Raw genomic sequence first — 23984 nt, forward strand, 5'->3', positions numbered from 1 at the left:
TTTATTTATTTATTTATTTATTTATTTATTTATTTATTTATTTATTTTTGAGAGAGAGACAGTGCGAGCACGAGCCAGGGGGAGGGGAAGAGGGAGAAGCAGACTCCCTGCTGAGCAGGGAGCCTGACGAGGGGCTCAATCCCAGGACCCTGGGGATCATGACCTGAGCCAAAGGCTTAACCAACTGAGCCACACAAGAGCCCTGGCAATGACATTTTAGACACAACACCAGGGGCGCCTGACTCAGTCGGTTAAGCATCCAACTCTTGATTTTGGCTCAGGTCATGATCTCAGGGTCATGAGACGGAGCCCCACATCAAACTCTGCACTGGGCATGGAGCCTGCTTAAGATTCTCTCTCTCCCTCTCCCTCTGTCCCTCCTCCCCTGCGTGAGCGCACACTCTCTCTCTCTCAAAAATAACTAACTAACTAAATAAATAATAGACACACCACCAAAGGCATGATCCACGAAAGAAATAATTAAGTTGGTTTTCATTAAAATTAAAAACTTCTGCTATGCAAAAGAGAATGAAGAAACAAGCCTAAGACTAGGAAAACATAACTGCAAAAGCTATCTGATAAAAGACTGTTATCCAAAATACACAAAGAACACTTAAAACTCAAGATAAGAAAACAAACCTGATTAAAAAACAGGCAAAAGATGTGAATGGACACCTCACCAAAAAAGATGGCAAGTAAGCATATGAAAAGATGTTCAACATCATATGCCATTAGGGATATGAAAACTGAAACGACATACCATTACGAACCTATTAGAATAGCCAAATTCCAAAACACAACACCAAATGATGGCAAGGATGTGGAGCAACAGGAACTCTCATTCATTGCGAGTGGGAATGCAAAATGGTACACTTTGGAAAACAGTTCTTCAGTTTCTTGCAACTAAACATACCCTTAACTATATGATCCAGCAATCAGTTAAGCTCTTTGGTATTTATCCAAATGAACTGAAAACTTATGTCCAAAAAAATTTGCCCAGAGATATTTATAATAGCTTTATTCATAACTGCCAAATTTGGAAGCCACCAAGATGCCCTTCCATAGGTGAATGGATTTATAAATTGTGGTACATCGGACAATGGAATATTATTACTCAGTGCTAAAAAGAAATGAGCTATCAAGCCATGGTAAGACATGAAGAAATCTTAAGTGCAAATACTAAGTGAAATAAGCCAATCTGAAAAGGCTACATACTGTATGATTCCAACTATATGAAATTCCGTAAAAGGCAAAACTATGGAGACAGTGAAAAGATTAGTGGATGCCGGGGTTTGGAGGCAGGAAGGGATGAAAAGGCAGAGCACAGGGGATTTTTAGGGCAGTGAAACTATTCTGCATGATGCTACAATGATAGATACATGTCATTGTACCTTTGTCAAAACCCACAGGATGTATACAACACCAAGAGCAAACTCTAATATAAATTATGGACTTTGAATGATAATGATGTGCCAATGTAAATTAATTGACTTTAACAAATGTACCACTCTGGTGCAGGATACTGATAGTAGGGGAGGTTAAGCACGTGTGGGGCAATGGAGTATAGGGGAACTCTCTGTACTTTCTGCTGAATTTTGCTTTGAACCTAAAAACTGCTCTAAAAAGCACAGTTAATAAATTTTTAAAAAACAACGAACTAGGAAGGTTCTATTTCCAGAATGACTAAGTACCTACTAAACTGACCTTACTGTAGTTATATTATATACAGTAAGTGTTTAATAATGGAATGAACGTATGGAATAAATAGACCTACTTTCAAATCAACAGGCTTCATATTACTCAACAGATCAGGATGTATAAGATCTGAGGATATAAACTAATGGGAAGTTTGATCTGCATGGAACAATCAGTGCTTCCTTTCTCAACATATAGGTTAAGTAAAGAGTCTACAGCCATGAATTAGGCTTTTACGTCAATCCTTCTTTCCTGGGTCTGAGGCCCACCTGGATTTTTTGCAGTGATTTGGGGAGAGATGATGATGATGACAGGTAACATTTATGGAGTATGAAGTATGTTATACTTATTAACTCAAAGCAAGAGTCCACAGCCCTAGGCAGGCTGAAAAGACCAGATGATGTTCTCAGTCAAAGTCACTTGAATAGGGAAGATTTGATCCAAAACTCTAACTGCTGGGGATCTAAATAGAGAGATAATCATCTCAGAGAGGAACAGCCAGTAGTAATTAATGCCTAGTACTCACATTATAGTTGTGAAATAATGTATAAGGTCTAGAGATGCTAAATTTATTTCTATAGGATGAAAAGGCAAGGTCAGATATATGCTGTTTTTACAAAGTTCCAGGGTAGAGTGCACATAACCCAGTCTGTTTGAGGAACATACCTAAACACAATGAGAGCTTTGCTTTCCAGTCTCAGTAAATCTCCAATCCCCTGGGTCCCCCTGCACTCTTCGTGGTGTCTTCTAATGTGAGAGTTAGTGTTTAAGAGTTTTATTGATTCCTGGAAAAGGTCCATGAGCACACTGAATAGCTGGAGATGAGCCCAGTAAAGTGAGAACCTTCTCCAAAGTACAAAGATCAATTTCAGAATCACCAGACTCTCAGTGTGCTTACACAACTATTCCACATGCACCCTCATTTTCTCCCTCCAAAGACACAGTAAACTGTGAGCACGGAGACAAACCCAAGTGAAACAGACCTGTCTTATCTGGTTTGATGATGAGCTGTTGCATTGCTTTGGTACTGTTTTATTGCCCAAAGATACACAAGGCCCATGGCTTACCAAACCCATGCAGTAAGCTCTAAACGGCTTCCTACGATTCTAAGCCTGTTCCATTTCCATTACACCTAGGTCTGGAACTTCCACTGTAAATAATGTAGCAATGAACAGTGTAACAGTGCAACAACCCCTTTAGCAAAGCTAAGGCCCCTCACTGGCTTTCCTGGGGTACAAAAATACATGTCTAGACTAAAATGTATGGCTAACTCAAATAAGGTCTTCTGCCTCATAATTTTTCTATATTCCCCAGTCAGAGGCAACTAAATCAGTCCTTATACTGTCTAGAGGAGCCCAGATTCCAGATGGAGCAGAGTCTGAATATATGAGATCTTTTGCTCAATTCCAATATGTGAAATCAATACCAACAAAAAACAAATATTCCTCTCACCTTTGTTGACTCCTATTCTAACAGAGAAAGTTATCAGGAGTCCCATGAGGCAGAAAACCATCTTTGTAAGGACTGCCCCTTGGGCATGGTAGGACAACATTTAATAAAGCTCTTTTCACACAGCCCCAGATGACTGGAGCCATAACAGGCTCTCAATATACCCCAATAGAGGCCATGGACCCAGGATACAAACCTGGCCCCAAAATATGTACAAGACCAAAAGGAATGTTGGCAGGTTGAGGTAAGAAACAACTACGAGTCAAAAACAGACTGAACACATTCTCCCATAGAAAGCATGCCCATGAACTCGGTATGCCTCAGTCAACCAAGTGAAGTAACAAGGTAATATGCTGAGCCACACAAAGTGAGCAGTAGGAAAGAAGTGTCACTGGCCACTCTTTCATCCCACCTTTCTTAACCTTCAAGCACTCACCTGTGTGGCCATGGAGTGGTGAGTGTGGCCGTGGTAGTGTAGGTGATGTGCTAGAGGTCACAATCAAACTCTTGCGGTTACTTGTCCGACAACTGCAATGAAAACAGAAATGTCAGTTATAACAGGGTCCACCATGGGCTCTGAGAACTTAAATAGCTACTGAGGAACAAGAGTGACATCATTCCATGGACTGAGCAGTATCCAACTTTAAACTGAACTGGGTCAGCAAATCCTGTTTGCTCCAGAAAGACTTCATAATTCATAGTGTTCCACCTTCTAATAACTTTTGTCACTGTCTTGGCTTTTATCTTGTATTACCATTGCACTTTTCTAATGTTTTCATTTTGCTTCCCAAGCAAACTCAAGGAGCTCCTCTAAAGGTAACAACCATGACTTAATGGTATCTAAAGAAGAAAGGTCATGGTAAATTTGATTTAGAAAACAAAAAACCAAGTCATATTCTCATATCTCATAAAAATTAATGTTCTTGCCATAAAAATGAAACCATTAACTTAACCCACGAAATTTATTTTTTAAAAAACTGCTGGGGCGCCTGGGTGGCTCAGTCATTAAGCGGCTGCCTTCAGTTCAGGTCATGATCCCAGGGTCCTGGGATCGAGCCCCACATCGGGCTCCCTGCCCCGCAGGAAGCCTGCTCCTCCCTCTCCCACTCCCCTGGCTTGGGTCTCCTCTCTTGCTGTCTCTCTATCAAATAAATAAATAAAATCTTTTTAAAAAAACCTGCTTAATCAAGAATTAAGTAATACTTTCATTTCACCATAAATTTCAGAACAGGCCTGGTTCTTTCTAAAAACTGTCTTCCTATAACAGGTTAATTAATGCCTGAGGCTTTTTCTTGTGGTTAGAGAAAACCAAATTATGATGAAAAGCCATTTCATGTTATACTTGCTAGTGAAAATGTGTATAAATTTATTTGAAAGGCATTAGGGAAGCTTGCTATTTATATTCATCCAAACAAATATTTACCAAACACCTACCTGACACACCAGGCACTGTTCTAGATGCTAGGGAAGCGATAGGAAACAAGAGAAAGTCTCTGTCCTCAAACTGGAGTACTGCTATGAAGAAAGATAAAGAGAGAAGGGTGGGGGAGCAGGTGGAATGTTCAAGAAATAGTAAAGTGGGTGACAGGAGGGGAGAATGATAGGAAAAGGAGTAGGTTATAAAGGCTATGGGGGTAGATCACAGCCAGACTCTGTAGAGCTGGTAGACTGTCATAAAGAACTACTGGAAATGTGACAAGAAACCACAGAAAAGATTGAGATCAATCTCAAGAACGAGATCATGATAAGAAATAATTAGCACTTTTCCCTAAGAAACCATAAGGACGAATCTAATCCTGTCTCACAGCCCTCATTACCTTAGTCACCATCATATGTCCAAGCTTCTCTTTCTCTAATTTGACACAGTCTCCCTCTATTCTCTGATCTTCCAACAAAAAAAGCTTACACTGTGCTTCCATGAACTCATTCTGTCGTCAGCAAACTCCCTATATTCCCAACTTCTTTGTTCAACATTCATTTTATTTTTTTTTAAGATTTTATTTATTTATTTGACAGAGAGAGAGACACAGCGAGAGAGGGAACACAAGCAGGGGGAGTGGGAGAGGGAGAAGCAGGCCTCCCATGGAGCAGGGAGCCCGATGTGGGGCTCGATCCCAGGACCCTGGGATCATGACCTGAGCCGAAGGCAGACGCTTAACGACAGCCACCCAGGCGCCCCTCAACATTCATTTTAAATTCTAGTTCTAGGGCGCCTGGGTGGCTCAGTCGGTTAAGCGACTGCCTTCGGCTCAGGTCATGATCCCAGGGTCCTGGGATCGAGTCCCACATCAGGCTCCCTGCTCCGCGGGAGGCCTGCTTCTCCCTCTCCCACTCCCCCTGCTTGTGTTCCCTCTCTCGCTGTGTCTCTCTCTGTCAAATAAATAAATAAAATCTTAAAAAAAAAAAAAATTCTAGTTCTAACTGAAACCTTGCTTAACCCCCCTCCCAATACACACACAGGACACCACAGTCCTGGTGAAATCCCAACCATTTTAAACCCAACTTTCCATCTATTTTACAACTGCACTCAGGCAGCTGAAGGGGACTAAAGAAAAACCCCAAATCATGCTGGCCAGTGTCTCTTTATATTTAAGATGGTAACTGTCAAGTGGGTCTCCTTAACCATATTACAGTTACCTAAGCAATGTGTGCTCACTCTCTCTCCAAGACAACTAATTCGCATCTTCTCTCCAAACTTCCAGCACTCCTTCCCCAGATCTCACCCTCATCTGCTGACTTTGCATTTTATTCAACTAGGGGTAAAAAGCAACAACACAAAAATAGCTCATATTCTGCTATACAAGTCTATTAGCCTAAACTTGTATCCCTATACTCTAGTTTCCTATCTACAACAGAAGGAAAGACCATGCTCCTATCGAAGGCAACTACTCTGACTCTCTCTTCAAGAAGTCTGCACCTATACTGCCCTCCCTCTCCGATGCCATGAATCTCTACTTCCTACTGAATCGTTCTCATCATCATAGAAACATGCTATCATTTCTACCTTACAAAAATAAAAACAAAATCTTCCCTAGACCTCCCTGACTTGTGCATTCTTCGCTCCCATCTTTAGGAAAGATTCCATGTGGGGGTTCTGTACTTGTCATCTTCACACCTTCATTTCCTATTCTCTTTTCAGCCCACTCTAGACAGTCATCCCCATCCTGCCACTGAAACCACTGCTGTCAAAATCACCAAAGATTTTGATCCTCATCTTATGTAACCTCAACATCATTTAGTTTTAACTCCCTCTTTAAAAAAATTTTTTTTAATTGGGATATAATTTACAGTTAATAAAATACACAGATCTTAAGTGTACTGTTCAATGAGATAATTATATACATCCATATAACAACATCCAAAACAAAATAATTCTATTACCCCCAGAAAGTTCCCATGTGCCCCTTTCCAGTCAACTCCTTGTCTCCCAATCACTTTCTTCTATCATATGGTATTAGTTTTGTTTTACTGGATTTCCAGTAAGTAGAATTGAACACTATGTATTTTTGTGTGTGTTTCCCTTTTGTTCAACCTAATATCCGTGTAACTCTTCCTGAGACACTTTTCTTTGTTTAGTTTCTAGGACATGATGATTTCCTGGTCTTCCTATCTCACTAGCTGCTCATCTTTTATTCTCCTTTGCTAGTTCATTCTCTCCCTGACCACTAAATCCTTTAGTACTCTGGGGCTCAGATCTGAAATATCTTTTTTCTCTCCCTACACTCACTCCCTAAATGATCTTTTTTTTCCTCCAGTTTCATAGTTTTTGAGAGAGAAGGAGAGCATGAGCAGGGAGTTGGGGGAAAAGGGCAAGGGAGAGAGGAGAGAGAATCTTAAACAGGCTCCACGCCCAGCATGGAGTCCGACGCAGGGCTTGATCTCACGACCTTGAGATTATGACCTGAGCCAAAATCAAGAGTCAGATGCTTAACCAACTGAGCCACTCAGGCGCTCTTCCAGTTTCATAGTTTTAAATCTTTGATGTTGCTGATACCTAGTGTTTTATTTTATTGCTAACACTGTGCTCTCTCCTGTGAGTGCAAGACTCACATATTCAAGTGCCTACTTGACATCTCCAACTGGATGTCTTAAAAGGCATCTCAAATTAACATTTCCAAAACAGAGCTCTTGAATTTCCCTCTAAAATCTGCTGCTCCTCCCTAAGTTGTACTATCTCCCTGTGTGGTACCACCATTCATCCAGATGCTCAGGCAAAAACCTATGAATCATTGTTCTTTCTCTTTTCTTCACACCCACATCCAAAACAACCAGCAAGTTCTGTGGAATTATACCTTAAAAATATATCCTGAATGCAAGCCATTCTCATTACTTCCAATACTACTACTACTACTCCAGTTCAAGTCTATAAAAAATTTCCAAAGGATCTTCCTTCCACTTTGGTTCTTCCTGCCCATCCCCCTGCTCCTACCAGTCGATTCTTCACCTATCAGCCACAGTAATATTTTAAAATCCATAGATGAAATCATGTGAATTCCCTTTTTAAAAACTCCAATGGCAGAGCACCTGGATGGCTCAGGCAGTTAAGCTCCTGACTCTTGATTTCAGCTCAGGTCATGATCTCAGGGTCCTGGGACCAAGCCCCATGTAGTGCTCCATACTCAGCAGGGAGTCTGCAGGAGATTCTCTCTCTCCTCTCCCTCTGCTCCTCCCCCACTCACACATGAGCTCTCTCTTCTTTTTTTTTTTTTTTTTAAAGATTTTTTATTTATTTATTTGAGAGAGCGAGAATGAGAGAGAGAGAGCATATGAGAGGGAGGAGGGTCAGAGGGAGAAGCAGACTCCCTGCTCAGCAGGAAGCCCGATGCGGGACTCCATCCCGGGACTCCAGGATCATGACCTGAGCTGAAGGCAGTCGCTTAACCAACTGAGCCACCCAGGCGCCCTGAGCTCTCTCTTCTAAAATAAATAATCTTAAAAAAAAAAAAAAAAAAACCCTCCAATGGCTTCCCATCACATCTGGAATATAACTCAAACTCCTTACCATGGTGATTCAAATTAACCATCCTATAAAGATTTTTTTTTAAGATTTTATTTATTTATTTGACAGAGAGAGACACAGCGAGAGAGGGAACACAAGCAGGGGGAGTGGGAGAGGGAGAAGCAGACCTCCGGCAGAGCAGGAAGACTGATGCGGGGCTCAATCTCAGAACCCTGCGATCATGGCCTGAGCCGAAGGCAGACACTTAACTGACTGAGCCACCCAGGTACCCCAAAGATTTTTTTTTTTTTAAGTTAAGGATCTTAGGTAAGATTTTGTGTTTGGGGTTTTCTTAAAAAGAAACATACCTATGTTTATTCAGCCCCTTGTTCTAAGGGCAAATAGTATACAAATATTGTTACTAGGCCCTTCAGTTTTGAACATGAGAAATTTTACAAAACATACATATGAAACTATATTGACCCTCAGAGAGCTTACCCAGATCAAGGGAATCCTGAGTCAAAAGATACATCAGAGAATTCTGTACTTCAGGTCACCCTATTCCCTCAATAATTAATGCCCTCCCCTCCTGGACTTACCTAATTACACCAAATTTTTAGAAAGCATGAGCTCAAATGAGGATTTGTATGAATGCTCCTTTATTCTTCCAAGCAGGAAAAAGTCTCTCTTTTCTTTGCACTCCTTTAGTACTTGTAGCTTATCCTACTCACAATCTAAATGTCACTGTGGTACAGGAGAAAGAGACAGGGCTTTGCAATTAGAAGATCTGAGTTTGAGGGGCACCTGGGTGGCTCAGTTAGTTAAGCGTCTGCCTTTGGCTCAGGTTTGATCCCAGAGTCCTGGGATCCGGCCCTGCGTCGGGCTCCCTGCTCAGCGGGGAGTCTGCTTCTCCCTCACCCGGCTCGTGTTTTCTCTCTCTCTCAAATAAATAAAATCTTAAAAAAAAAAAAAAAAAAGGGCGGGGTGCCTGGGTGGCTCAGTCGTTAAGTGTCTGCCTTCGGCCCAGGTCATGATCTCAGGGTCCAGGGATCGAGCCCCGCATCAGGCTCCCTGCTCAGCGGGAGGCCTGCTTCTCCCTCTCCCACTCTCCCTGCTTGTGTCCCCTCTCTCACTGTGTCTCTCTCTGTCAAATAAATAAATAAAAACTTAAAAAAAAAAAAAAAAGGGGCAGCAGCCATTGGATTTGGGACCCACCCTCATGCAATGTGACCTCACCTTTAAAAAAAAAAAAGAAGACCTGAGTTTGAAATTGGCTGTTTGACCTTGAACAAGCCTCATAAATGCTCATGCTCTGGTGTTCCCAATTATAAAATGAAGATAATATAAACCTTATGTGTCATTCTGGACTCCTCTCTTTCTTTTATATATCAACCCATCATAAATTTTGTTGGCCTTAACATCAAAATATATCCAAATCTGATCATTTCTCACTTCTTTTACCACTACCACCTTGGATCAAGACACCATCACCTCTTATCTGAATTAAATAAACTAGCTTCCTCATTGGTATTCCTGCTTCCACTTTTGTTCCCCTGGAATCTATTCTCAACAAAACAGCCTTTAAAATATAATTCAGAAAAGACTTCTACTTCCAATCATGATAGAGTAACAAATAATATAATTACCCTCTCACCTTATATAATAAGCTAGACAAAAAAAAAAAAAAAGAACCATTTTCAGACCCGGGCCAAGTAGTAATTCAGGACAGGGATCCCTAAGAGAAGGGGCACAAACAACCTGAGTCCTATGATTACCCGAGCTTACTATCTGAAAAGACTTCCTAGCAACAGTGCAGGGAGGAAGTGACCTGCACAGAGCCTGGCAGTCTCCCCGAGTTGAGAAAACTACCCAAGAAAAGGAGGTGAAAATTCCTCAGTGTACACATAGGGTCAGGAATAGTTTGTGCTCCCACCAGCCAGAAGGGGAAAATCTGGTTATTCATGGGACAGCAGCAAGAAAAAATTAGTTCCAAATGCTACTCTGGTCCTACCTAACAAAGCTTAAAAGCAATCCTGAAAAAGATCAAACTATTGGGGCGCCTGGGTGGCTCAGTCGTTAAGCGTCTGCCTTTGGCTCAAGTAATGATCCCAGGGTCCTGGGATCGAGCCCCGCATCGGGCTCCCTGCTCTGCGGGAAGCCTGCTTCTCCTCTCCCACTCTCCCTGCTTGTGTTCCCTCTTTCGCTGTGTCTTTCTCTGTCAAATAAATAAATAAAATCTTAAAAAAAAAAAAAAAGATCAAATTATTTCCAAGTAACTTAACTGTATCCCAGAACAAGGCTCAAAAATATTGAAAGGAATAAAAATGACATATCTGATAAAGGGTTAGTATCCAAAATATATGAAGAACTTATAAAACTCAACACCCAAAAAAACAAATAATCCAGTTTAAAAATGGGCAGAGGACACGAATAGACATTTTTCCAAAAAAGACATAGAGATGCCCAAAAGTCACATGAAAAGATGTTCAACATCACTCATCATCAGGGAAATACAAATCAAAACCATGATGAGATACCACCTCACACCTGTCAGAATGGCTAAAATTAACAACACAAGAAACAACAGGTGTTGGTGAGGATGCAGAGAAAGGGGAACCCTCTTACACTGTTTGTTGGTAGGAATGCAAACTGGTACAGCCACTCTGGAAAACAGTATGGAGGTTCCTCAAAAGTTAAAAATAGAACTACCCTGGGATCCAGCAATTGCACTACTAGGTATTTACCCAAAGAATACAAAAATACTGATTCAAAGGGATACATGCACGCTGAGGTTTATAGCAGCACCATTAACAATAGCCAAATTATGGAAAGAGCCCAAATGTCCACTGACAGATGAATGGATAAAGAAGAGGTGGTGTGTACGTACGTACACACACACACACACACACACACACACACAATGGAATATTACTAAGCCATAAAAAAGAATGAAATCTTGCAATTTGAGACGATGTGGATAGAGCTAAAGAGTATTATGCTAAGCAAAATAAGTCAGTCAGAGAAGGACAAATACCACATGATTTCACTCATATGTGGGATTTAGAAATAAAACAAAGGAACATAGGGAGAAAAAGAAAAAAAAGAGAGGAAAACCAAGAAACAGACTCTTAACTAGAGAGAACAAACTGAAGGTTGCCAGAGGGGAGGTGGGCAGGGGGGAATGGGTTAAATACATCATGGGGATTAAGGAGAGCACTTGTGATGAGCACCAGGTGTATGGAAGTGTTGAATCACTAAATCCTACACCTAAAACTAATATTACACTGTATGTTAATCAATAGATGCAGAAATGATACAGATGATAGAACTAAGAGAACATTAAGATTGTTATTATAACTATATTCGATATTTTCAATAAGCTACAGGAAAGTATCGGCATGTGAAGGAGAGATTTATGAATATTTATGATATTTAAAGAACACAAATAGAACTTCTAGAAAATAAAAGTCTCAGATGAAAATTAAACTGGATGGCATTAACAGAGATGAGGCACTGCAGAAGATCAGTGAATCCAGACATAGCAAGAGAAGCTATGCAAAATGAAACAGAAAAGCAAATTTTTATTTTTATTTTATTTTATTTTATTTTTTAAAGATTTTATTTATTTATTTGAGAGAGAATGAGAGACAGAGAACACGAGAGGGAAGAGGGCAGAGGGAGAAGCAGACCCCCCGCTGAGCAGGGAGCCTGATGCGGGACTCGATCCCGGGACTCCAGGATCATGACCTGAGCCGAAGGCAGTTGCTTAACCAACTGAGCCACCCAGGCACCCAGAAAAGCAAATTTTTAAAAATGGAAAGAGCAACAGTGAGCAGTGGGACAACTTCAAGCAGACTAGACGTGTAATCAGAGTCCCTAAAGGGAAGAGAGAGGCCAAAAAAATATTTGAAGAAACAATTGCTGAAAAATTTCCAAATTTGATAACTATAAACTCACAGATCCAAGAAACTCAATGAACTCAATGAACCCCAAGCACAAGAAACAGAAGAAAAATATACCAAAGTACATCATAATCAAATTACTTAGAACCAGTGATAAAATCTTAATAGCACCACATAGAAAAATTATGTAACACAGAGAAGAACAAAGATAACAATGACAACAGACTTCTCATTGGAAAATGATACAAGTCCGAAGATAGAAAAGAAACATCTAAAAATATGGAACCCCAAATTCAATACCAAGTGAAAATATCTCTACAAAAGGTAGCCAAAATAATGACTTTTTCACTCATACAAAAGTTGAAATAATTCATTAACAACAGACCTTCATTAAGGCCTTCAGGCAGGAGGACATGATACCAGATAGAAATCTACATCTACACAAAGCAAAGAAAAGCACCAGAAATGGTGAATATATGGCAAATATGCATCTTGTTTTTATTTTAAAACGACTTTAAAGGATAACTGGATTTTAAAGGAAATATAATAATTTACTGTGGGCTTTACAAACCTATGTAGATACAAAATGTGGGACAGCCACAGCACAAAGGCTCGGAGGGAAGAATGGAAGTACATCACTGTGAGGCTCTTACGTTAAATGTGAAGTGATATAATATTACTTGAAGGTTAACTGAAGTGAGTTAAAATTTTATACTATAAATACTAAGGCAACTACTAAAAAAAAGGTACAGTTAATAAGCCAACAAAGGAAATAAAATGGGACCATAAAACATACTCAATCCAAAAAAAGGCAAAAAAAAAAAAGAAAGGAAAAACAAGTACAGTTGGGCAAAAGAGAAAAATAATAAGATAATAGATTTAAGCCAATTACACCAATAATCACATAAAAAATAAATGTTCTAAATACATATTTGAATTACAGCAGAGACTGTCAGATTGAACAAAATAGCAGGGCCAAACTATATGCTGTTTATTATTTGTGACAGCCAAAAACTAGAAACCACCTCAAATATCCACTGACATGAACGGTAAATCATAATATGTCCATAGAGTGGACGACTATCCAGTAAAAAAGGAATGAACTACTAAGTCACACAATGGATGAATCGCAAAATAATTATGATGAAAGCAAGAAGAAGCCAGACATAAAAGAGTACATACTGAATGATTCCATTTATATTAAATTTAAGAAAATGCTAACTAACCTACAGTGACAGCAGATTAGTGGTTGCCTGACCAGAGGCAGGAGAGGGATTATAATTTGGGGGACTTATAGATATGTTTATCTTGACTGTCATAACGGTTTCACAGATGTATAGATATATCAAAACCCATCAAATTGTACATTTTATAAACATGTACAATCTAGTATAATTCAATCATACTTCAACAAAACTATAAAAAAAATTTTTTTTTAATGTAAGTAATATCAAAGTCAATCTTCTGCTTAAAATTCTCCCTGTCTCGCTGAAAGTAAAAGTCAATGTTCTTACAGTGGCCTACAAGGCTTTACATGGTCTGGATCTCCATTTCCTCTTTCCCTCTTATTCACTCTACTCCAGACACATGGGCCTCCCCCCTTTTCTTAGAGTAGGCCAAGCATGCCACTGCCTCAGGGCCTTTACAAATGGTATTTCCTTTGCCTCTGTTTCCCCAGATAGCCTCATGGTTTGCTTCCTCACATCCTTCAGGTTTTTGTTCAAGTGCAGTCTTCTCCATGAATTTGCCCCTAATCATTCTATTTATTTATTTGACAGAGAGAGTGAGAGCAGGAACACAAGCAGGGGGAGTAGGAGAGGGAGAAGCAGGCTTCCCACTGAGCAGGGAGCCCGATGCGGGGCTGGATCCCAGGACTCTGGGATCATGACCTGAGCCGAAGGCAGACGCTTAATGACTGAGCCACCCAGGTGCCCCCCTAATCATTCTATTTAAAATGTAACTCCCTCCCCAAACTCTCTAGCTCCATTTCCCAATGTATTTTTCTCAAGAGAACTTATCACTAACATACTATATATTTTGCAAATTCATTTCGTTTGTTTGTCTCTCTTCCCACTAGAATCTAAGCTCTATGAGGTCAGAAGCTTGTGTATGCTTTGCTTACTGCTGTATTCCTCAATTTCTAGAACACTGCCTGGCACATGGCAGGCTCTCAAAAAATATTTGTTGAATGAATGGATGAATAGGATTTGTCATAAGGATTAAAATAAGATACTTGTATACCTCACATGTGTAAGGTATATCAAACCATTATTTCTAAACTCCTTGTGTATGAAAATGAAGATCTCTTGACACTGGAGGGACAGATAATTGATTCTAATTTCATTTGCCATGATCTTATTTAAAATTTAAAAGAAAATTTAATTTAATTTAATTTAAAAGAAAATCCAAAATACTAAAGATCATATTTCCAGGCCACATGCCTTTTTATGAAGGTACACATAATCTCAATTGGCAAATCTGCAACAGCTGCCAGGGGAAAAAAGTCAGACACCCTGATACAGACGCCATGACTCAGCTGGGATCCGAAACAAGGAACTGGCTAATTTTTCCATTTCAACAGGCTCTGGCCATTGCCCCAGGATCCTCGAAGATAAAGAACAGTTCTTAATTCCTTCATCCCAGCAAGATGAAAGTACTGGATGTTTACAGAGTCAGCCACACGAACTCTCAGCTGATGGGAGGAAACCTAGAAGGCCTCTGAGCTGATGCTCTGCTGCCTATGGCAAGAACTGGCTTAAACCAGACTGCTGTTCAATACCATCCCAGTCACTTGGTCACTTGGAGCAAGACCTGGCATTTCATTTTCCTCTATGTTTCTCCACGGTCATCTCAGTGGATAGTGGGAGCAACGACTAAAGCACCTGTGCAAGCTCTGTGATACTGTCGAACTGTGGCCATATCTGGAGAAATCCCAGCCTTCAAAAATTCTTCTTTCCATCATCCAGCAACTATGCAAATCTGACCCCTAACCCCTCCCTCCAGGAGCTGCTGTAAACTCATTTAGGAGGTCTGCTTCTTCCCAGTCTGAAGCAATTCAGGGTATGGAGTAGGAAGCATAGCTGCAGACCCCTTACACCTCTCCAATCTCCAAATCCCACAAGTCCAGCTGCTCCGAGAAACTTGAGAACTCAGTAACTGGCTAACAAGCGGCTACTTCCCTTCAGAATTTAGAGTGAGGAAAAGACCACTTCTGGTTCATTAAGCGTGATCAATAAAATACAGAAGAATCTGGGATCATTTAAGGTCAAGGACTTTCAGATGTTATTTCAGAGTAACAACCATGACAATGTCCCTGTGAAGACTAAGAAGCTAGACTTCCAAATTCATTCTATGAGGTCAGCATTATAGATACCAAAACCAGGTAAAAACACTACAAAAAAAGAAAACTACAGACCAATATCTCTCATGAACACAGATGCAAAAATCCTCAACAAAATATTAGCTAATCAAATCCAACAATACATTAAAAAAATCCACCCACCACAATCAAGTGGGATTTCTTCCTGGGACACAAGGATGAGTGAATATTTGCAAATCAATCAAGGTCATATAGCACATCAATAAGAGAAAGGACAAAAACCATATCATCATTTCAATAAATGCAGAAAAAGCATTTTTGTCAGTACAATTTCCATTCATGAAAAAACCCAACAAAGTAGGTTTAGAGGGAATATAGCTCAACATAATAAAGGCCATATATGAAAACCCAAAGCAAACAGCATACTTTGAGAAAAACTGAGAGCTTTCCCCCTAAGGTCAGAAACAAGACAAGGATGTCCATTCTCACCACTTTTACTCAACATAGTATTGGAAGTCCTAGCCTCAGCAATCAGACAAGAAATAAAAGGCACCCAAATTGGTAAGGAAGAAGTAAAACTTTCACTATTTGTAGATGACATGATACTATAGAAAACCTGAAAGACTCCACCAAAAAACTGCTAGAATGGATAAATGAATTCAGTAAAGTCGAAGGATACAAAATCAATATACAGAAATCTGTTGCATTTCTAGACGTCAATGATGAAGTAGCAGAAAGAAATTAAGAAAATAATCCCATTTACAATTGCACCAAAAAGAATAAAATACCTAGGAAAAAAATTAATAAAGGAGGTGAAAGACCTGTATTCTCAAAACCATAAAACAGGGCGCCTGAGTGGCTCAGTCGTTAAGCATCTGCCTTCGGCTCAGGTCATGATCTCAGGGTCCTGGGATCGAGCCCCGCATCAGGCTCCCTGCTCAGCGGGAAGCCTGCTTCTCCCTCTCCCACTACCCCCGCTTGTGTACCCTCTTTCACTGTGTCTCTCTCTGTCAGATAAATAAATAAAATCATAAATAAATAAATAAATACCATAAAACACTGATGAAAGGAATTGAAGATGACACAAACAAATGTAAAGATATTCCATTCTCAAGGATTGGGAGAAAATATTGTTAAAGTGTCGATACTACCCAAAGGAATCTACAGATTTAATGCAACAGGGGCACCCAGTTGTCTCAGTCAGAGCACGCGACTCTTGGTCTCGGGGCTGTGAGTTCAAGCCCCGAGTAGGGTGTGGAGATTACTTAAAAAAAATAAAACCTTAGGGGCACGTGGGTGGCTCAGCTGGTTAAGCGTCTGCCTTCGGCTCAGGTCATCCCAGGGTCCTGGGATCGAGCCCTGTGTTGGGTCGGGCTCCCTGCTCAGCGGGGAGTCTGCTTCTCCCTCTGTCCTTGCCCCTGCTCATGCTCATGCTCTCTCTCTCTTTCAAACAAATAAATAAAATCTTTAGAAAAAATTTAAAAAATAAAATAAAATCTAAAAAAAAAAAAAATACCAACAGCATTTTTCATAGAATTAGAAGAAATAATCTGAAAATTTGTATGGAACCACAAAAGACCTTGAATAGCCAAAGCAATCATGAAAAAGAACAAAACCGCAGGTATCACAATCCCAGATTTCAAGATATAATACAAAGTGTAGTAATCTTAACAGTATGGTACTGGCACAAAAATAGACACATAGTCGGCATGGAACACAATAGAGAGCCCAGAAATAAACCCATGATTATATGGTCAATTAGTCTTCAACAAAGGAGGCAAGATTATGTAATGGGAAAGAGTCTCTTCAACAAATGGTGTTGGGAAAACTGGACAGCTATACAAAAAAAGAATGAAACTGGACCACTTTCTTACACCATACACAAAAATAAACTCAAAATGGATTAAAGACCTAAACGTGAGACCTGAAACCGTAAAAATCTTAGAAGAGAGCACAGGTATTAATTTCTCTGACATCAGCAATAGCACCGTTTTTCTAGATAGGTCTCCTGAGGAAAGGGAAACAAAAGCCCCCCCCCCCCCAAAAAAACCCTAAGGGGACTGCACCAAAATAAAAAGCTTCTGCACAACAAAGGAAACCATTAATAAAACTAAAAGACAGGTCGCCTGGTGGCTCAGGTGTTAAGCCTCTGCCTTCCGCTGAGGTGATGATCTCAAGGGCCTGGGATCGAGTCCCACATCAGGCTCCCTGCTCATCGGGAAGCCTGCTTCTCCCTCTCCCACTCCCCCTGCTTGTGTTCCCTCTCTCACTGTGTCTCTCTCTGTCAAATAAACAAAATCTTTAAAAAAACAAAAAACTAAGAGACAGTTTACTTAATGGTTAAAGTTATTTGCAAACAATATATCCACTAGGGGGCTAATACCCAAAATATATAAAGAACTGATACAACTCAAAAACACACATATATCCAATTTAAAAATAGGCAGGAGACATAAACAGACTTTCTCCAAAGAAGACATACAGATGGCCAACAGACACATGAAAAGTTGTTCAACATCACTCATCATCAGGGAACTGCAAATCAAAACTACAATACTGCCTCACACCTGTCAGAATGACTAAATCAAAAACACAAGAAACAACAAGTGTTGGAAAGGATGTGGAGAAAAAAGAACACTTGTTCACTATTGTTGGGAATGCAAACTGGAGCAGCCACTGTGGAAAAGAGTATGGAGGTTCCTTGAAAAATCAAAAATATAATTATCATATGATCTAGTAATTCCACTACTGGGTGTTTACCCAGAGAGTACAAAAACACTAATTCAAAAAGATATATGTATCCCTAATTTACTGCAGTGTTACTTACAATAGCCAATATATGAAAGCAACCCAAGGGGTGCCTGGGTGGCTCAGTCATTAAGCGTCTGCCTTCGGCTCAGGTCGTGATCCCAGGGTCCTGGGATCGAGCCCCGCATAGGGCTCCCTGCTCCGCGGGAACCTGCTTCTCCCTCTCCCACTCCCCCTGTTTGTGTTCCCTCTCTCCCTGTGTCTCTCTCTGTCAAATAAATAAATAAAATCTTTAAAAAAAAAGAAAGCAACCCAAGTATCCATCAATAGATGAATGGATAAAGAAGATGTGGTATATATATGCAATGGAATATTACTCAGCCATCAAAAGAATGAAATCTTGCCATTTGCAACAATATGGATAGACCTATAAGGTAAAATGCTAAGTGAAATAAATTAGTCAGAGAAAGACAAATGCTATATGATTTCACTCATATGTGGAATTTAAGAAACAAAACAATTGAACAAATTTAAAAAAGAGACAAAAAACCCAGAATCTTAACTACAGAGAACAAGCTGACGGTTACCAGAGGGGAGGAAAGTGGGGGGATAGGTGAAATAGGTGAAGAGGATTAAGAGTACACTTTATCTGCGTTAAGCATGGAGTAATGTATAGAATTGTTGAATCACTGTATTGTACACCTGAAACAAATATAACATTGTAAATTATACCGTAATTTGAAAAGTAAATAAGTGAATCAGTAAATAAATAAATAAGGAAAAAAAGACTGAGAAGCTAGAGTGGGAGAAAAGGTATGTTCTCTCAGTCAAGAAAGGGTGCTGCTTGGAAATAAACCCATTATTTATCTTTTGCCTGGATTATTTCAACAGCCTCCTAACTATTCTTGCTGGTTTACTCTTGTCTCCTATTCCCAGTCTATTCTCAAGAAGTCATAGTGGATCTTTTAAAAACATAAATCAGATTATTTTACTCTGCCCAAACCTTCCAAAGGCTAATTTCACACAGAAATCAGTAGCTACTACAGTCATTGCATGAATTATTCCCTCTACCTGACATGCCCTTTCCCCTGTAATACAATGGCAAAAATCCCTTACCTCTTTCAAGACCTACTAAAATGTGACTTACCTATTTCCCTATATGATACTGTGACCTGCTCTCCCCAATCCCCCTTACTCTACCTTTTCTTTTCCTTTCTTTTTTTTTTTTTTTGATGGAAGCTCATGGATTAATCAAGTATTTTTTTTTTTTTAAGATTTGATTTATTTATTTGAGACAGAATGAGAGAGAGAGCACATGAGAGGGGGGAGGGTCAGAGGCAGAAGCAGGCTCCCTGCCGAGCAGGGAGCCCGATGCGGGACTCGATCCAGGGACTCCAGGATCATGACCTGAGCCGAAGGCAGTCGCTTAACCAACTGAGCCACCCAGGCGCCCCTAATCAAGTATTTTTTAACCCCTCCTTCAGTGATTTGGAAATTATACACTCTTATTTCCTTTTTTAAAAAACAGTAATTATTATTATTAAAGTTTTTTTTTTTTAAAGATTTTATTTATTCATTTGAGACACAGAGATACAGAGAGAGAGAGAGAGCATGAGCAGGGGGAGAGGCAGAGGGAGAGGGGGAAGCAGGATCCCTGCTGGGCCAGGAGCCCAATGTGGGGCTTGATTCCAGGACCCTGGGATCATGACCTGAGCCGAAGGCAGACGCTTAACCATCTGAGCCACCCAGGCGTCCCCATTATTATTAAAGTTTTAACAAGTATTCTTGTCTTAACAAAGTCTAAGGTTAGCCAGCATCTCAACTCTTCTGAACAAAATTAAAAGATCTTAACTCCAATTCTCCCCTATCCCCTTTTAACTTACATGTATTTGGTCCAGTATTTCAGGTCTAGGTTGTTTTTATATTGTCAAATTAATAATTATTAGTGTTCTATGCAAGAATTGTTTGCTTAGGGGCGCCTGGGTGGCTCAGTCGTTAAGCGTCTGCCTTCGGCTCAGGTCATGATCCCAGGGTCCTGGGATCGAGCCCCGCATCGGGCTCCATGCTTGGCGGGAAGCCTGCTTCTCCCTCTCCCACTCCCCCTGCTTGTGTTCCCTCTCTCGCTGTCTCTCTGTCAAATAAATAAATAAAATCTTAAAAGAAAAAAAAAATAGAATTGTTTGCTTAAACTTACTCATAGATTTTCCAATTTCTTTGCTCAGCATTTCCTCTTAGATCTCACACCTTTTTTCCTCTTTTCTTAGCAATGATTTCAGTGAGAATCTGATAGTGATAAACCTTCTCAATTTTGATCTTTGTCTGAAAATGTCTTTATTTTGCTCAATGACTTCCAAGGATAATTAAGCAGGTATGGAATCCTACAACCTCTTATTGAGAGTGACTTTTTTCTCAGTATCTTAAAGATATTATCCCATTGTTTTATGGCTCCTGTTACTGCAGTTAAGAAGCTTGCTCTTAGGGGTGCCTGGGTGGCTCAGTCGTTAAGCGTCTGCCTTTGGCTTGGGTCATGGTCCCGGGGTCCTGGGATCAAGCCCTGCATGGGACTCCCTGCTCAGCGGGGAATTTGCTTCTCCCTCTCCCACTCCCCCTGCTTGTGCTCCCTCTCTCACTGTGTCCTGTCAGATAAATAAAAGCTTAAAAAAAAAAAAAAAGGCAGCAGCAGCTTGCTTTTAGGATTGTTATTCCTTTGTAGTTAATTTTTCTTTTTTCTCTAGTTCTTTTTTTTTTAACCATTAACCTTGTTTTTTAGATATAATTCACATGCTACAGAATTCAACCTTTTAAAGTATATAATTCAGGGGGTTTTAGTATACTCGCAAAGCTGTGCAACCATCATCGCTAATTCCAGAACACTTTCATTACCCCCAAAAGAACTCCTATAACCATAAACAGTCACTCCCATTCCCCCTTCTTCCCCCAGCTCCCTTACCAGGCAACCACCAATGTTACTTTCTATCTCTATGGATTCAGCTATTCTGGATATTTCATAGAAACGGAATAATACATTATGTGGTCTTTTGTGTCTGGCTTCTTTCAGTTAGCATAATGTTGTCCAGATTCACCCACATTGTAGTATTTAACAGTACTTCATTTCTTTTTATGGCTAAATTATATTCCATTGTGTGAATATGCCACATTTTATTTATCCATTCAAAATTGATGGGACATTTCGGTTGTTTCTATTTTATGGCTATTTTAAATAATATTGCTATGAACATTTGTGTATTTGTGTGTATATCTGTTTTCAATTTTCTTGGGTGGACTTCCTTACTGAACTCATTTGTTAGAGTTCTTTTAGCTTTTGTGGATTCTTGAGGGTTTTCTAATTTCTTTCAAGACCTCTGTTTTTATGGTTCTGCAATTTTACTGCAATGTATCTAGATGGAGATTTATTTCTGCTTTTTGTACTTCATGATGTTATTTTATTTCTAATCAATTCTGGAAGGTCTCAATCATTATCTCTATAAATATTGCCTTTCCCCCATTTCTCTATATTCTGTTGGACATTCTTATTGTATCTTCCATACTTCTTAGCTCTCATTCGTACTTTACATCTTTCCATCTCTGTGCTGCACTCTAGATAAAATTTTACTAACTTTGTCCATGGCTTTACTATATAACCTGACTGTTAAGTTTTCAAATTTAATGACACAACATATTTAATTTATTGAATTCTAATTCACATTTTTCCCAAATATGCCTGATCTCTTTTACTAAATATGTCTTTTTTCTCTTGTGTCTTTTATGTTTTTGTTCATTTTAAATATACTTATTTCATAATCTTTATCCATAATGTTACTTTCTGAAGTTCTCAGGCTTATTGTTTCTTTTTTTCTATTGAATCTCATTTGTGGTAGATTGTTTCCTTGTATGATCTATAATTTTGTACTGTGAAATCACTTTCATTGTGGCTTTATATATGGAAACCCTGCACTACCTGATTTCAGGGTGTGTCATTTAAATGAAGTTTTGAGTTTCTTTCTGACAGATTTGTCAAGGTTATTACCACCTCAGAATCAGTTCCTAGACCACATATACATTATAAACTCCAGGTTCCAAATTCACTTGAATAAAAGGCCTACAGTTAAAAATTCTCAAGGAAACTTCTTATTATTAAGAGCCCTATTTAAAATGGAGATGAGGGACACCTGGGTGGCTCAGTCGGTTCGGTGTCTGCCTTCAGCTCAGGTCATGATCTCAGGGTCCTGGGATCAAGTCCCACATCAGGCTCCCTGCTCAGCAGGAAGCCTGCTTCTCCCTCTGCCTGCCACTCCCCCTGCTTGTGCTCTCTCTCTTTCTCTCTCTGATAAATAAATAAAATCTTTTAAAAAAATAAATAAAATTAAAATAAAATAAAATAAAAACCAAGATGAGACTAAAGAACTTCCTTTCATCTCTCCATGCCAGTGGTAAACCGTTTTCCTAGTCCACTGAGGGTAAAGTCCTCTGAGGGTCCTAATTATATATGGGATCTCAATTCTATATTACCTTAGAGTCCCCCTATCCCAAACAAGCTCAAGGCCTTATCCTCTTTTCCCTAAAGGATATCAAGACTAGTACACTTCCTCCTTATCCCACTTTCTTGGAAGTTCCACACTGGTTTCCACTGTTCAGCTACTGTTTCCTTAAATTTGGGTCCCTTGGCATTTTCTTCACAGTCTATTGAATTTAGCTATGCATTTAAAGCAATAATCATAATAGCTAATATTTATTGAGTGCTAACTGGGCACCATTTAAAGCATTACATGTAGTATCTCATACCCTATGAAGCAGGTACTATTATTATTCCCCTCATACAGACAAGGAACTCGAGGCACAGAGGCTAAGTAGTTTGTCCTAAGTCACAATAAGGTACTAACATTTTTTGAAAACCGAATGTAATTTACATCTCTGCTCTAGGACTTTCTCAATGTGAAATTGCTTCTTGGCATTTTGGCTTAGATCATGTGTAGGACTTTCTTAATGTGGATCTCCATTCTAAAGATGATTCAGAAGGCATGTATCCACAAAAACAAGGGTATGATTCAGCTTGTAGCAGTTTATAACAGCCAAACCTAAAAGTCCAGCAACATCGTCCTGCAACAATAACAACTTAGAAAAGAAATAAACATAAGTCTAAAGTTCAAATGTCAATGTCCAAGGTACCACCACATGGATTTAAAAGACCCAGAATGCTTGGAACGAATCAACAGTTTTAAAGTAAAAAACCTGTGGAGAGTGGGGGAAACTGGCCAAATGTAGACCAGTGCAATATCCTCCCCTGTTAATTGTGTGACATGGTGGGAAGTTTCCCTAACATGGCGGCAGCAACATGTCCCCACCCCCAGTCTCAAGATGAAGAAAGAATTACCCACCACACCTTAGTAAGTGTGCCCACCATCTAGAGACCAGATAATTCTGTCATTGGTGACTGTAGTTGATGTTCACATTCCCAGGGTTCTAAATTAATAAACCCGGCCATAAAGATGGGAGAGAAATTCAAAAGCCCAAGAGTGGGCACTGCTTCAGAATTTGTGTATTCTAAGCATGTCTGTATTTTCAGGGCCCAGGACAATGGCTGATACACAGTTATTATTACTTGGATAACTAATGAATAAGACAGAATGGTCCTGGGGCGCCTGGGTGGCTCAGTCGTTAAGCGTCTGCCTTCGGCTCAGGTCATGATCCCAGGGTCCTGGGATCAAGCCCCGCATTGGGCTCCCTGCTCCGCGGGAAGCCTGCTTCTCCCTCTCCCACTCCCCCTGCTCGTGTTCCCTCTCTCACTGTGTCTCTCTCTGTCAAAATAAATAAATAAACTCTTAAAAAAAAAAAAAAAAAGACAGAATGGTCCTATCATACATTTTTAAAGCAGTACATCACTTGGTAGTCAAAGGAAAGTGGTCAATGAGATTTATTTATTTATTTGTCAGAG

The 23984-nt window shown here is 39.8% G+C and overlaps 1 protein-coding gene across 10 annotated transcripts in view; it reads right to left on the reverse strand.

Moving 5' to 3' along the window:
* Positions 1-23984, reverse strand: part of MAST2 (microtubule associated serine/threonine kinase 2) — a 219652-nt gene that overhangs the window by 59581 nt on the left and 136087 nt on the right. For all 10 annotated transcript variants that reach the window (XM_035018675.1, XM_035018682.1, XM_035018679.1 and 7 more), the window contains one exon: positions 3581-3672. In XM_035018675.1, coding sequence (XP_034874566.1) covers positions 3581-3672 — 92 coding nt within the window. The remainder of the gene's footprint in view (positions 1-3580; positions 3673-23984) is intronic.

The sequence above is a fragment of the Mirounga leonina genome, unplaced genomic scaffold, assembly GCF_011800145.1.
Source record: "Mirounga leonina isolate KUSES-001 unplaced genomic scaffold, KU_Mleo_1.0 Mir_173, whole genome shotgun sequence".
Lineage (NCBI taxonomy): Eukaryota > Metazoa > Chordata > Mammalia > Carnivora > Phocidae > Mirounga > Mirounga leonina.